Raw genomic sequence first — 14,679 nt, forward strand, 5'->3', positions numbered from 1 at the left:
CACAGTGCGCAAAAATACACTCACTTAAGCATCTTGTCTTGAGGTTTTCAATGGTTGCCTGAGGAATGCTAAATATGCTTGGGCAAATTATCAAGCTCCGCTCCTGGCAGCTCCTTTTGCAGTTGCCAATCAATGACGTCCCAGATGTACTGGATGGGAGACAAGTCTGGAGATGTTGCAGACTATGGTAGCACATTTAAGCAATGCAGGCTGCTCATTGCAGCACGAGCAACAAGTGGCCTGTCATTGTCATGTTGAAAATTCGGCTCCTGGAACACTTTGGCCGTACCACTGGTTCTACCACCAAATCAATATAACACCAAGCTGTTAGCATTCCTAGAATAATGACTAGAGGAGGTCAGCTACCATAAATTATACCATTGTACACCATAATCCCTGGAGTAAGACTCATGTGATGTACCCTCATGAAGACCTATTCATGGTGTTGGCCAAGTGGTCATCAAATGGAGTCTGGAGGCTGGAATTTATCAATGGAGGCTGGACTCAAAGTCTATTCTCTTCAGCAATAAGTCTCACTTTTGCCTTATATGCAATGATAACTATAGATTGGTCTGAAGACTAAGTGGGCAATGTTAGGAAGAGGTCTTCATGAGGTAATGTTACACCGGTCCTACATTAGTGTCAGTGGCAGTTAGCAGGGGGAAGATATGTATGTACATACAGAGGAATTATTTGAAGGGATTTCCTATTTGAATACATTTATCATCAAGATAGGTTTTAAATCCATAATGAGGTCTGATAACTGGGGAGGGACCCCACCTTTCATGAGAGCATTCTTAACTTCTTTGGGACTGATGGGGAAAACAGTTCCTTCAATTTCATGGAAGTGAATGTAGTGATTTAAGTCAAATCTGCATCTAAATCTGCATCAAAATCCCCATGGGAGAAACACAGACTTTGCAGTGGATTTCTAGCAGGCTAAAATTATGTCCCTTGTAAATCTCCTCCAATAAGTTGGGAAAACGACCTTGTTTACTGGAAAATTTCCTTGATCTTACTAGTGATTGCCATTCTAATTCTATATATTTTATGCTACAAGCACCATTTTAACAATACTTCCCCATGGCCTCTCTATCCCACTGTGGCAATAAAACTCTTTAAATTTGCAGCATTTTCATATCTGTAATCAATGTCAGCAGTTTAGCAGCTTAAAACACACATCACGCAGTAACCCTGAAACCCTCCAAAGACCGGAACGTAACAAGGAAAAAAACTAGAAACAGTGTTTGCATTTTTCCATCATTTGTACCTAATTTCTGATATTAATAGCTGAGATGCAGGCCTGTGATTATAGTTCTGTGCGGGTGTTCAGTGAATTTATTTTGAGCCTAGAAAACAACGAGTACACTATGCTGCTCCTTGTTATTCAAATGAGAAAGGAGAAAACATTCCGGACTCCGTTCTCATTTCATAATTTATTCCTGAGGTGATAAAAACAACAAAATAAATAATTTCATTTATCCAAGTAAAGAATCGCTGCACTTTCTGCAAGGCTGCGTGACAAGTGTTCTTGGTAACCCTTTCATTTATAGCAGCATAAGTAACATTATGAAAGACATTTTTCTTTATCTTAATCATTTAGACGTGAATGGAGGGGTGGTCATGTAGACTCACAACCACTGCATTCACATAGGGCACTTAGGAATACACCTTTTCAGGATCAGATGGAGGTCTCAGTTCTTGGACCTCTGAGATCATACATTTTGCACCAATTCTGTGGACTGGTAATAAATGTTGTGCATAGGTCAACCCCTTACTTAAAGGGCTTGTCCACTACTCGGACAACCCCTTCTGAATCCATATGTTTCCCCCCAGTAAAATAATAACACTTATACTCACCTACGGTGCCAGTGCCATTCCAGCGGTGTCTTTACTGGCTCTCCCAGGGATCACATGATATTTTTATGTCACTCAATCCCTGCAGCCAATCAGCGCTGCCTCCACTCTCCCCTCTTATGAAAGTAATTGAAATCTGGTGGAAGTGAGAACTGCAGCTGCTTTCTCACTTTCTCTAAATGTCTTGATTTGTCTGAATGATAGGAGAATGAAGCCGGCGCTGATAGGCCAGAGGGATCACGTGACATAAAAATGTCACGCGATCCCTGAGAGAGCCATCACCAACACCACTGGACATTGACACTGGAGGTGGGTAAAAATGTTATTAATTTACTTGGGGGAAACATAGGAATTCAGAAGGAGTTGTCCGAATCCCTTTAATGACAAAAGGCACATTTAGATGTGCCGAACATGGCCATTAAACAATTGCCATGAGCAGCAGGCTAATGGATTGTTTAGTCAGGCCAATGAATGTTGTATGCACATAGACTGATTGTTACTTTGATCTTTCTTTCCACAGAGAACATCATTTTATCTGCAGCACATCAGCTATTTATACAGGATGATGAAAAAAAAAATGCCAAGCAGTTGACAGAATGTGTATGCACATACCATAGATATAAGATTGTATATGTATAAATAACTGTATATGTGAAAAATATGTGCATGTGTCAAAACGGATTATGGCAAAAGGACAAATTGGCAAATAAATTGTAGATGATCACCAAAAAATAACAATATATAGTCCATGAAAGAAATATTGGTAAAAATATATTTTTTACTTCTCATTAAAAAATGGAGGACATACAAACAAGGAGAAATGGGTGCAACAATGAATAAAGTAGATAAAAAATAATGTATCAAAATTACAAGCAAAAATAAAAATAAAAGGAGGAATCACGCTGCACGCTATTATACATTTGGTACAAAATGCAAAGCTATTATATACACTATAAAAATATAATATGTAGCTGTAGCTTGTACTGTAAATGGTAATACCGGTGAACGATGAATACAAATATACAAGTTTATAGCTGTAACTGACGGTGCTGATAGTAATGTAGGTATATAATAAATATAGGTAATTGTGCAACTATATCAGCACATTTACACGTAACCAGCAGGATCTGCACTGATGGAAATAGTTTAACACATAGCTGCTAGTGTAGGATAAGATAACAGCGCACAGGGGAACAAAACTGTGCGGAACTGATCTGGAAGAGAGAGGTTTCAGAAGGAACAAAATTAGCCAGTGCTCTGGGTCAGGTGACAGGGACAAAGCCAGCCTTGGATACAAAAGGCCAGCACGCCAAAACAGAAGAGGAATGGGCGCCAAGAGAAGTGACAGTTGGTTCACAACCGTGTGTACCAGGAAGGCCCAGACTCAGACAATGACCATCAAGCACCGAAGACCAGAGCTATGCCGGTCAATGTCCAGGCTTCACCCGTCGACGGTCAAGCATAAAAGACCTGAACGATGCCAGTCAAGGCTTCTGACCCAGACGCCGCCAGTCAACAGCTGAGGACCAGCCCTCATCGATACAGACCAAGGAGACACTTGTCGGCAATCAGGTACTGAAGAAGCCCTGAGGATACCCGGCCAGAGACCCGTACCTGGGTCAATGATCAAAGGAGACGTGTGGGACGGGCTGTCACTTTCAGCAGAGAATTACGGTACCGGGCATTGGCAGAGGGAGGGCTGCGGATCAGGTGGGGTCCGGCTGATGCTAGAGCGGCCCAGAGAGAACTGATAGACTTTGTTAGGAAAACAAGCGGCTAGTGAGACGGAGCAGCAGCCCTTGTCAGGTCCAGAAATCTGAAGCTCTTAGAGACAGTTCCCGCCAAGTACTGCTTTTACCTCCCCCCCAACTAGAATTAGGTTGGACTTTAGACCCTGAGTTTATCCTGATATTCCCCACTGTACATTAACCAATATATTCCAGTTTATATTATTGTTCTGCCATTGATTCTCTGAATACTGTGTCTGTATAATCTGCCTCTAATAACAATCTTTTAATCATATTATTCTGTTAAGCAAATAAAAGTAGATTGTTGTTCCACCTGGTGTCTCCGCTGTCGCATATAGTTCACCTGCTTACATTAGCACTGATAGTGGTATAGGTATATAGAAGATGTAGATACATGTACAAATATGCCAGCACGTTTGCAAGTAACCAGCAAAAACAGGACTAATTAAGATGATATAAAACATACTAGGGTGGCAGCAGGACCTCCCATATGAAGCGGCCACCCCGACGTGCGTTTCAGTGTTGCCTTCGTCAGGGAATCCGAAACAAACTTACTTAGGAATGCTCATTTCTTGATTTTTTGGCTTATGTAAATGAGCCTTAAATTAGTAATCACTGAAGCAGAATATGTATGACAGGTTCTCCTCCTGCTCTTGTTAGTGCAGTTTTCCTCACAGGCGGCACAGCTCTTCAGTCAATACAATGGCTGCTGCTGGAGGGGCATGTGACCAAACCTGTCCATCAGTCTCCTCCAATAGTAAAGCAGCTTTCACATGTGACATATTTTTCTATTGGTGGCAGTGTATAGACAGGTTTGGTCACTGCTCCTCCACCGGTAGTCATTGGATGGACAGGAGAGCTGTGCAGTCTGTGAGGAAAGCTCAACTAAGAAGAGCAGGAGAAGAACCTGTTATACCTATATAGTAGTAAGTGCCACAAAATCACGTCCCCCAACACATATGTTACAATAAAAATAATGTGGCCTACCCCAGTAATTCATTCTGCAGCCAGCAATAGACAGTGTAATACTGCGGCTATAGGAGGCAAACGGTGCAAAAACTTTACTTAAACCCATTTGCAAAAAATAATTGTTAACCCCAATTGTATGCATTTAAGAAAGACAAACAACCCATTTAAGCGTAGACTCCCACACAATGTTTTGCTGAGTTTTTACTTTCATTTCGGTTGGCAATTTAATCATGTCACTTTGAAGTCTTAATCAAACCCTTTTTCCACTTCTGTAGTGTTTTTTTACCCCTTTATGGCTTTCTTCTGACATTTGTTAATAGGCTTTAATAGATAAAATAAACAGAACGAAAAATGAACATTTTAAATGTTTCAAAGTAGAACCACCATTGAAACCCCACTGAAATATGTATAGGACTATTTTTCATTATACATGGCCCGATTTTCATCCACTTTTGGTCCGTTTGCCCATGTTTACTATTACTTTGGCATCTGTTTTTCTTTCACACAAAAAAAGATTACAAATGTAAAAGTACAGCACTAGGATGACACATGGATGGATTCATTTTTCTCAGAGACCAATTGATAGGGATGGATGAATTTCAAAAAAGAACAAAGTATTTTTTCTTTCTTTTGTGGACACTCGGTCTGCAAAATACAGACATGTGAGCAGTTTTATAGACGATAAAGGGAAAAAAAAACATAGAACAAGTAAGTGAAAAATGGACGTCTAAAGGAGACCCACGAAGTTTTGGTGCAGTACTAATTAACAGCATCTCTAGGACATGCCATTGATCTGTTATGATCCAATCACTGAGATCCAGACTGCCTCCTAGAATGAATGTAACAGTTCAGCCCACCAAATGCTACCCCAAGACAGTCTTAACTGCTGAGGAACCATGGTAGATCTTTTGGGCACTATTGTGTACACATAGTTGGCTCAATATACAGTATGTCACTGTAAGAGCAGATGCAGACGGCCGTAGATTCTCTCATCTGAGAGAATGGGATCAAATATGCAAATGACCTTCTGATAAAATGCTGATCAGAGTTTGATCAGAGTGTGACCATAGTGTGATCCGATTCTCTTGGATGCAGTCCATGGAAATTGGACTGCACTAAGATGTCATCCAAGTGCAGTCCAATCGTTTCCATGGACTCATTGACTTGAATTGTCGAGTGCAATTGTGACACCCCAGGGGTCTGGTTGCCACAGTGATAGAGATATTACGTCTGAGAGCAGGTGGGAGGTCTCTTGGTCAGGGATCCTATGCATGCCACACCTCCTGCCCAGTCCTGGGAGGGGAAGAACTTCCCCTATATAAACCTAGGGCTGAGGCAGGGTTAGTGAGTAGAGAAGAAGTAGAGACAGAGAAAAGAAGCAAATATAGGATCAGAACATCAGGAGCTCTGTGGGAGCAGTGTTACAAGGAGTCAGGGGCTGGCAGCTGCAGAGCTCGCCCTGACTGAGAAGATTTCTTACCGGACCCGGAGTCCGAGGCTGTGGGGACTAACTCCTACCCAGCAGCAGAATCCGTCAGGCAGGGGATTCCAGGTCCTCTGGCCAAGAAACCCGAAGGCACGGTCACACGCATGGGACCAGCACCGCCGTCGTGGAGCGGAAGCTACTAGAAGGCCCCGAGTCACCGGCCATACGGGTGAGCACCACACGGTACACTGAGGGACGTGGGCTACTTATACCCGCCTCTAGCAAGGTAGCCAGAAGAGTACAGTTAGTTTGGGAGGCCTACAACTCCGCCTGGCCAGGGGAGATCCCATCTGCTCAAGGACTGACCAGGCCCCAATCGCTAGCCAGTACTCCGGGAGGGTCTATCTTTGTCACCAGTAAAGACCCTGAACTACACCGTACCGTCTCCGAGTGGTTCCTGCTACCCCCATCATCCACGTCGGCTGCCCTGAGGCCATACCCCTCCCGTTGGGGGTTATACTATCACGCTGCACAATCCTACCACCGGCCTCAGCGGTCTGCCCTGCAGCAGCAGCTCCTTAGCTGTACTCCACGGGTGGCGTAGTCGTCCAACATCTACCGCTGATACATCGCCGCTCAGTTTGACTCCCTGGGCATGGACCGGGTCACCGCCACGAGACTACAACCCTCAACAGATCCGGCTCCGGGTAAGCTCCCGCGTGCGCAACGCAGCGCGACACAGGCCCAGGGGCGCGTCACAATCGGAATATCAAATCAAACTCAGAGAAGCAGCATCTTTTTTCCTCGGACCATAACATAAAATTGGTACCGTTGCAAACCGATATTTTGTTTGATCACACTCAGACCAAAAATATCCTCATGTGCACCTGCCTTAAGTGTACATAGAGAAGAATTTAGGAAAAGTGGTCATACTTTATGGTGAAAACTCTTTAGAAGAAATTGTTTATGTATTTAAGGTGTAGCTTCTCATACAGTAAATCTGCCAGGTCACCCTAGGCCATGCTACAATCACTATGCTCAGCCCAATTTTCAAAAAGATGGCAAAGCTGACATAAAAATTCAAAAATTCTCCAAATTTTTGCACAAATATATGTTGTACAAAAATGTGTACATTTTAACAGCAGTTTTCTGATGTAAAAGGCTCGATGAATTCCCCTCTTTATTTTTATTAGGAACTGTGTAGTTCCATGGCAGAACCATGTGAGTGAGTTAGACTGGACCATGACCGTGTTGCGAGCTGTGTGACTTTTCAGTTGTGTATCAGACGCAGCTGTGAACGTTTTGTAGCGACTATGCATAGTTGCCATTTCTGGGAATGTTTAAGCTCCACCCTGATCTTCCCCAGAACACCCATTTTTAGGTGGGGTTTAGGTAAACTCCACCTCTGTTGGCCAAGGAGTCCTAGGAAATCTAGGACAATTGGCAACCATGTCTGTACCTGGTAGTGTAGCTCAATCCCATTGAAGTGGATGTACAAAAAGAACTGAATTGTGCCTGGCAAACAATGCTGAGGCTGCTGCACTGGCTGGAGCACCGCAGCCCCTCAGTCAGCTGATCAGTGATGGTGCGGCCAATCGAACCCCCACTAATCCCATATTGATGACCTAGCCTACTTTTTTTAAATTAGTTCTTTAAAGATATAAGCTTCACTGGTCGCAATGTTTACATGCATTGATTACGTTTTACTTGCCGTAAGCTTTCCCTCATATTCTGCATTACTACAAAAAGATCTAAAAGCAGCTACTTGTTATTTTTATTAACACATTTTATTCTGGAGATCATTACGTTGTTTGCTGATTACAATGCAATCAAGCATTACAGCATTTTACACCAGGGATTGCTGAGCAGCAGAGAATAGAAGCACCGTCTCTAGCGGTTGAGGCATTTAAATGAAAAATGGATTTATTAGGTTGGAACATTGTGTTGTGAGCTGCTACCTTTTACCTCTGGGAAAGCTGGCGTGATTTAGACTCAGCTTAATTGATATGTGTAATGAGTTTTGTAGTTTCATTTCATCCACAATTAGACAAAGATCCCAATGAAAAAGGCTGTTCTACGGCATTTAATGCTCACGCAGGATCCTGGGTCTGCCTGACTCCGAGCCCTGGGGTAACTTCTGCTGGCGGCATTTACTACTCTTCACACTTGTTCACTATGAGTTAACTGCTGGATTTTTTTTTTAGAAGATGGAAAGGAGGTAAATAGCAGACCACTTTTCATGTGGATGAAGCGTAGCTTACATGTCATGCAGATTGACAGTATCTCCCCCAGTCGCCTCTCTCCCCTGGGCCAGAAGCTGGGGGCACATGGCTCATGTCAATGGTGACAGGTCCGGCTTGTATCTATCCCTCTTTCACTACAAATTCTGCTTTTCTTATCAGCTGCCAAAACATCAGCCGGAGGAAGCTAGGGAAAGCCACTCTTCCTTTACATACCACACAGAGCCATGTGTGTACACTACAATCTTTTTTTTTTATCTGATAATCTTGAAAACGGTAGGGTGTAAAACGTTTCTAAAATTCAATGGAATGTGCAGAGGGATACTATTCTACATTTCAAAATGAATGTTGACTATGAAATACATGGATATGTCACGTCTATGGATCAGCGGACCCGAACTTAAAAGTTTGGCGTTCGTACCAGACAGTTGTTGTCCAGGACTTTTCCGGGAGTTCCATGGCAATGTTTGGAGTTCCGGGGGAAGTCCAAGAGATGTTCAAAGTCCAGGTCTCCATTGTTTTCAATGGGGTTTCGCTTCTGGTTTAAGTTGGGGTACAGTTCTTTTGAATAAAGTTTGGGTTGGGTACCAGAACTCGAACTTCAACGGGTGCGCTCATCCCTACTCATGTCCATCAGAATGCAAATAGCTTTTGACAAACTTTCTGATTTAGCTCATAGATGAAGCTCCCAATAATGGACCCCATTTTGACATCCATTTACCCTATAATAGCATATGGAAAGGGGTTATTTTATGAAGGATCTGCAACTTCATCTTCCATTCAGCTGCTTTCATTATTCATTTTTTTGCAGATTCATCTCTTCTTGACATATTTTAGAATTCTCACTGCCAAATTTAATGATTGATAAAATGCTGCTCAAGCAGAGACATTGTTAGACCTCATTCACACGTACGTGTTTAAACACGTTCGTGAAAAAATTGTACCAACGTCATCAGTGTTTTGGATCAGTTTGTCATCCGTGTACGGCCCATGTGTCCTTTTTTACCATCAATATCATCAGTGTTTTTCATGGATGGATAAATAAATGAATTACAAAGCTTCTCCTCTTATTTGCAATTTTAAATATGGACAGCACACGGATGCATATATGTTTTTTTTGACAAACCCATAGACTGGTATTGACTCTTTTCATCCGTCATGGACATGTCTCTGTGAGATTTGCTTGGACACACGGTCTGTGAAAAACACGGTCTGTGAAAAACATGGTCATGTGAGTAGTATCAGCAGTTATAATGGGTACATAAGTATGTTCTATCAGTGGAAAAAAATGGATAGAACAAATACGTGTATCATGAATGGATGTCTAACTGAGGTCTTAAAGTAGTAAAATTCAGATGTCCACAAGTACTTATTTTGCAAATTTTGTTAAGGATTTCAATTTCTTACAGTTAATTTGTAACCATAACATGTTTTCACAGGATTCAACTTATATGACAACCACAGAGTGACCGCACATTGGCCCATAGACCCCAGTTTTAGACTGTGAGCCCTCGTGGTCAGGGTCCTCTTTCCCCCTGTACCAGTCGGTGTATTGTTTAAGATTATTGTAGTTTTTTTTATTATGTATACCCATTTTCACATGTTATGCGCCATGGAATAAATGGCGATATAATAAATAATAATAATTCATTCATTGTCCATTCCAGTCCCGATGAACAATGCTTGAGTAAGATTGACCAAACCCATTGTGCATCTTCCAGCTGCCGTTGCGCCAAGCAAGAAATGTGCTCAAGTCAGGGACTTTTACGACATAAATTATGATGAATTTGCCGGACACTCTGAGCTTCCTTCTTCCCCACAAATCTACACCCACTTTTCATAGAGTAAATGGATCTTCCCAGAAATGGCAATAAAATGCCAAACATCACAACATTTTGTGACATTCCAAACAGTTTTACACAGAATTCTGGCAAAAGCTATTTTATTAATTGGCGCTATAGTGTATAAACATCTCCCAACAAAACTTTGCTAAATATCTTTTTCCTAACTCGTCATCTCATTCCCCACATCTTGGGATATGTGGAGGCAAGAGAAAAAGTAAGCAAGGACACATCTGTATATTTCAAACTTTCATCTGTTGTTGAATTCGACAGTAGAATCCTTTACTTGGTTAGCAGGTTGAGAAATACAGTGCAAACAGTATCAATCCCGAGTTTTAGGAAACGCAAGTTTTAGGAGAACCCTAACCAAAAGACTTCAGTTGAAGATGAAAAGTCATGACAAAGGAAGCTCAAGCCAGGGACAGGTGTATATTCACTCTATTAGGGCATACATACAGAGGGAAACCGTGTAGCAATCTGCCTACATTTATCAATGTTTTCCATAGCATTAATACTGAAAAAAATGTCTTCCAGTTGTAAGTTACAATTCTATTGAAGCTTACCCGCAGGAAACTAAGGTTGCGCCCATGCTCAATGCTGGTGATCTCCAGGTTCCCCATGACCACTTCACAGTTCTCATAGTACTTGCGAAGGGACTTGTACTGTTGGTCCAGATCAGATAGAGAGCTCAGTTTGTTCTCTGTTCCTGCACACACTGCAATGAAAAAAAGAAGTAACGTAAGAAACAACTTCCAGAATAGGCAACATGCAGTCAATTCTCAGACAGAATATAGGATGGTCATAACACAACTGCTCAGTAGTAAGCACTGTAAAATTGCAGGGGTGAGGGGCTAAAATCCCACCAAGAACGACATATGCAAGGGGTTTGTTTGCATGGGTTTCCTCCAGGTACTCCAGTTTCATCCTACCCTCTAAGGACATACTGATGGGGACAATGGGAACAATGATGATAAATGTCTATAAAGCGCTGTGGAATATGATGGCGTTATATAATAAATAAATTAGAATAAACAATCCTTTTACGAATTCTTGCACATATCACAAAAGTCCAAAATTAAGGTGTTCATTAAGCACCACAAATTAATATCTCCTATCATTAAATATTTCATGTAAATATCTACCATTTAAGCCAATAACTAGGAGCTCCAATTAGTATGATAAATGCCTATTTGTCCATCAGGGCTAGCATCAAGTTTACTTGAGCCCCCTTACTAATCCACCTTTGACTTCAGCATGTTTTCTAGCATGTCATGGCCCTCAAGACCTTTAGGCTATGGCTTCTGCCCAGATTTATCTTGTGCTTATGCCAGCCTTGTCAGTCCAAAATATTTTAAAGAGGTAAATAGTTTTACTCTTTTATGCTATTAAATGGGTGTATTGTTTAATTTAACATTCAATATTAAAATATTTGTTATAATCTCATCTTCGGGAGTTAGACGGTTCCCCAGTAGGTGCAATCTTGACACACTAATGGTCATAGCGGCACTGCTATATTGAAGAGATGTCTGCATAGAGATCTATATATGCTTTACTCATGGAATATTTTCAGGGGATATAAATAAAGAATAGTGCATTAATCAATCATCTTACTGGTATATGTTCAGCATTTATCTGTGCTTAGTCTACAAAGGAGGTCTAGACTATTGTGTTGACATATATCAAGATGCTGCAGTACCCAAAGTCTGCTCTTTACTCGATTGCATCATCTGTTATTTTCCATCAGTGTCAGGAACGATTTATCTTTATATGCAGTGATAACATGGCTTTGTTAATCCTGCTCCACTCGTGAGTAAAGGAAATGTTCCATTGACCCAGACACATGCTGCCAAGCCCAGAACAGCAGACTGGCTAATGTTATTCCTTATTCTCTCCCTAAGGGAAAACTTCAAACAATCCTGCCATAAGTCTTATTCCTGGTAAGAACTGTGCCCTGGGTCAAAGTGATTAACCTTTTTACTGCTGCAGAGATCATCAGTATGTCACACATAATTGAGAAGTGGAATGAAACCAACCACATTTTGGTCTTTGCAAATCCTTAATTATGGTGTGCCAATAAGTAGAGGTCAAGGAGTCATAATATTTCCTCTTTAGGATACATTATTATCGTGTAATTGTCTCACCATGTTCAATATATATCAGTCACTTTTTCTGACCTACTGTTATCTTTAACATCATGACCATAGTTATAGACCACAGATGAAGGCTAAATGCAGAATAGAACGTTTTTGAGCTACTGATATGTCTGTAGTTCTTTTGAAGAGATTGACTCAATAACATACATTGGTGGCATATACTAACAATGTGCCACCAATGTTCAATCAGTGGAGGTACAATACAAGTGTTAGTGGTGCCTGCAATGTGACATGCCACTTTGTCTCCTGTTGGCTGTGGTCTGCTTGTACACAAGTGGCTGCAAGGTTGACGATTACTACAATGGGCTGACCATCCAATCTCCAAAGAAAATGGTGAAGAGTAGACAGGAGGGAAAGTGGCTCAGCACTTTTTTTTAGCTTTCCAACATATTAAGGGCACAATAACATTTTTTTTCTCTACTTTTCCATCTCAACATATGTTTCAGAAAACTTTTATATAAAAAGTTGAGTGCTTTCTACGAACAGATGTTGGATTCATGGTGACCACCTATGCGGCCCTTGTTCACAATATGTCATGTCACAGTGAGAAAGTAATGTAAGCCACATAAGGAAAATAAGTTGCTGAAGTAGTAGTATTTATTGTGTTCCAGACATCTACTCTAGTTGAAAATTTCATGGAGAAGAACATTGCTTACTTAAAGGTTCTCATTCCCTGCTTTTACGTTTGTCAGAGGCCACAGGCACAAAAAAGCTACTTCGAGCAGACTTGGTGGCGGTCACGCCATCTGGCAGATACCAGAAAAACCCCGGCTTTCACCCTTTGGTGAATCTGGTCTTAAAACAAGGTCCAATGGATTGTTTCTATGGAAGGGTTGTTGACCGGAAAAGTGAACCAGGGCAAGAGAAAGGTCAGGTAGCTGGGTCAAAACCAAGAGGGCAGCAAAGGTACAAAAGCGTGAGGCAGGAGAAACATCTATAAACAAACCAAGGTCAAAACAGGGAATACATACACTAAATAGAAGCAGAGACTGTGAATTTAACCAGGGGGAGCACAAAGCTATATTTGGCAGCTTCTAGCAGTAAGCTGGAAGCTTAAGTAGGGTGTGGTGCTTTCCAATTGGTTAAAGTAAGGAGCTGATAACTCCTGGACAGTACTCACCCCCATACTGTCAGTAAAGAAAGCACTGCAGGTCCCAGCTACTTTAACCGTAGTAGCTGGACAGAGCTTCTGGTTCCAATATCTCTTCTATCACCAGCGCCGACCGCAGAATGAATATGGCGGTGCCTGGTGACAGAAGCAGACATAACAGGAGCAGGTCCTGGAGGAAATGTAACACCTGCCCAACAAATAGGAAAGAGAAGGACAGGCAACCTTTACTGGATGGGGCGCGCATATAGAAGCCTATCTTCCATTTATAATAAGAGTTCATTCTACTTAGATAAATATCGTCAGTGTTGTACATACATTATAGAATTTCTTCTCCCAATATACTTGGCTTCGTATTTCAACAATGTTCTCCATATTATAGTCCATATTTGTTTGGCTCTTACTTTCCGTCTGATTTTTTTTTTCACTCTCTTTATCAGGATCTTTAACTCTCTTATTAGAAATGGACCTGACAAGTAATTAAAGCAATTGATTTGCACACTTCAAATCTTGCCAAATTAGTGATCTGCCATCTGCGGCATCAGCTGTTCTTCCTTGGAGGTCTCCCCATGCACCTGAACTTGTGCTTGTAAAGGGGGGAGCCCTCCAGCAGGTGACATGCCATGAGCACAGACATGGTACATTAGCAGCACATGCACAACCCTCTGTACAGTAATCCCAAAGGCATATATGATTTCAGCCATCTTCCTCATCATTTACCCTTGCCGCATTGAACTCCTAACAGGATCATTTGTCTCCAAATGACCTGTAATATCTAGAAGTTTCATCATAGACTGTTATCAGATGTATTGTAGCCAAGGTTGAATTTCTAACCCATATTTCTTGTACAATATTCTTAGAAACAGTAAAAATAAAAGAATTAACCATCCATCAAACTCAACGTTTCATTGCATTAATCATGTATATGATGTACTTGAAATGAATATAAGTCCATTTAATAAGTACCTTTAATAAGTAAGATAAGTGCTTGAGTACATTTACTGATCAGTTTCATAACACACACGGTCCAGAGTCAAACAAGGGACCACCTAGAAGCAAGACTACTATGGCATGTCCTTGATTGTACTGTACATAGTCTAAGATTAAAGACATAAATCAACCGCTTAACATTGCCATTGGAATTACACCCACTGGGGTCCTCTCTTTATATTTGTCAGTTCAAAAATATTAATTTAGCACTTTTTCATTTCTAAACGACCTTTTTATCAATGTCTATCTACTGTATTATTCAAAGATTTTGTCGCATTGGCAATAAAAAATTATTACGCAACAATGGCAAATGTAAAACCTTCTAAATTGTGTGAAAATTGAAATAA

The 14,679-nt window shown here is 41.2% G+C and overlaps 1 protein-coding gene across 2 annotated transcripts in view; it reads right to left on the reverse strand.

Moving 5' to 3' along the window:
- ERBB4 (erb-b2 receptor tyrosine kinase 4) overlaps positions 1–14,679 on the reverse strand; it is a 1,557,095-nt gene that overhangs the window by 969,095 nt on the left and 573,321 nt on the right. For both annotated transcript variants that reach the window (XM_073646618.1, XM_073646617.1), the window contains exon 2: positions 10,645–10,796. In XM_073646618.1, the coding sequence (XP_073502719.1) occupies positions 10,645–10,796 (152 nt within the window). The remainder of the gene's footprint in view (positions 1–10,644; positions 10,797–14,679) is intronic.

The sequence above is a fragment of the Phyllobates terribilis genome, unplaced genomic scaffold (assembly GCF_046119375.1).
Source record: "Phyllobates terribilis strain yellow unplaced genomic scaffold, ASM4611937v1 Scaffold_9__5_contigs__length_417890890, whole genome shotgun sequence".
NCBI lineage: Eukaryota > Metazoa > Chordata > Amphibia > Anura > Dendrobatidae > Phyllobates > Phyllobates terribilis.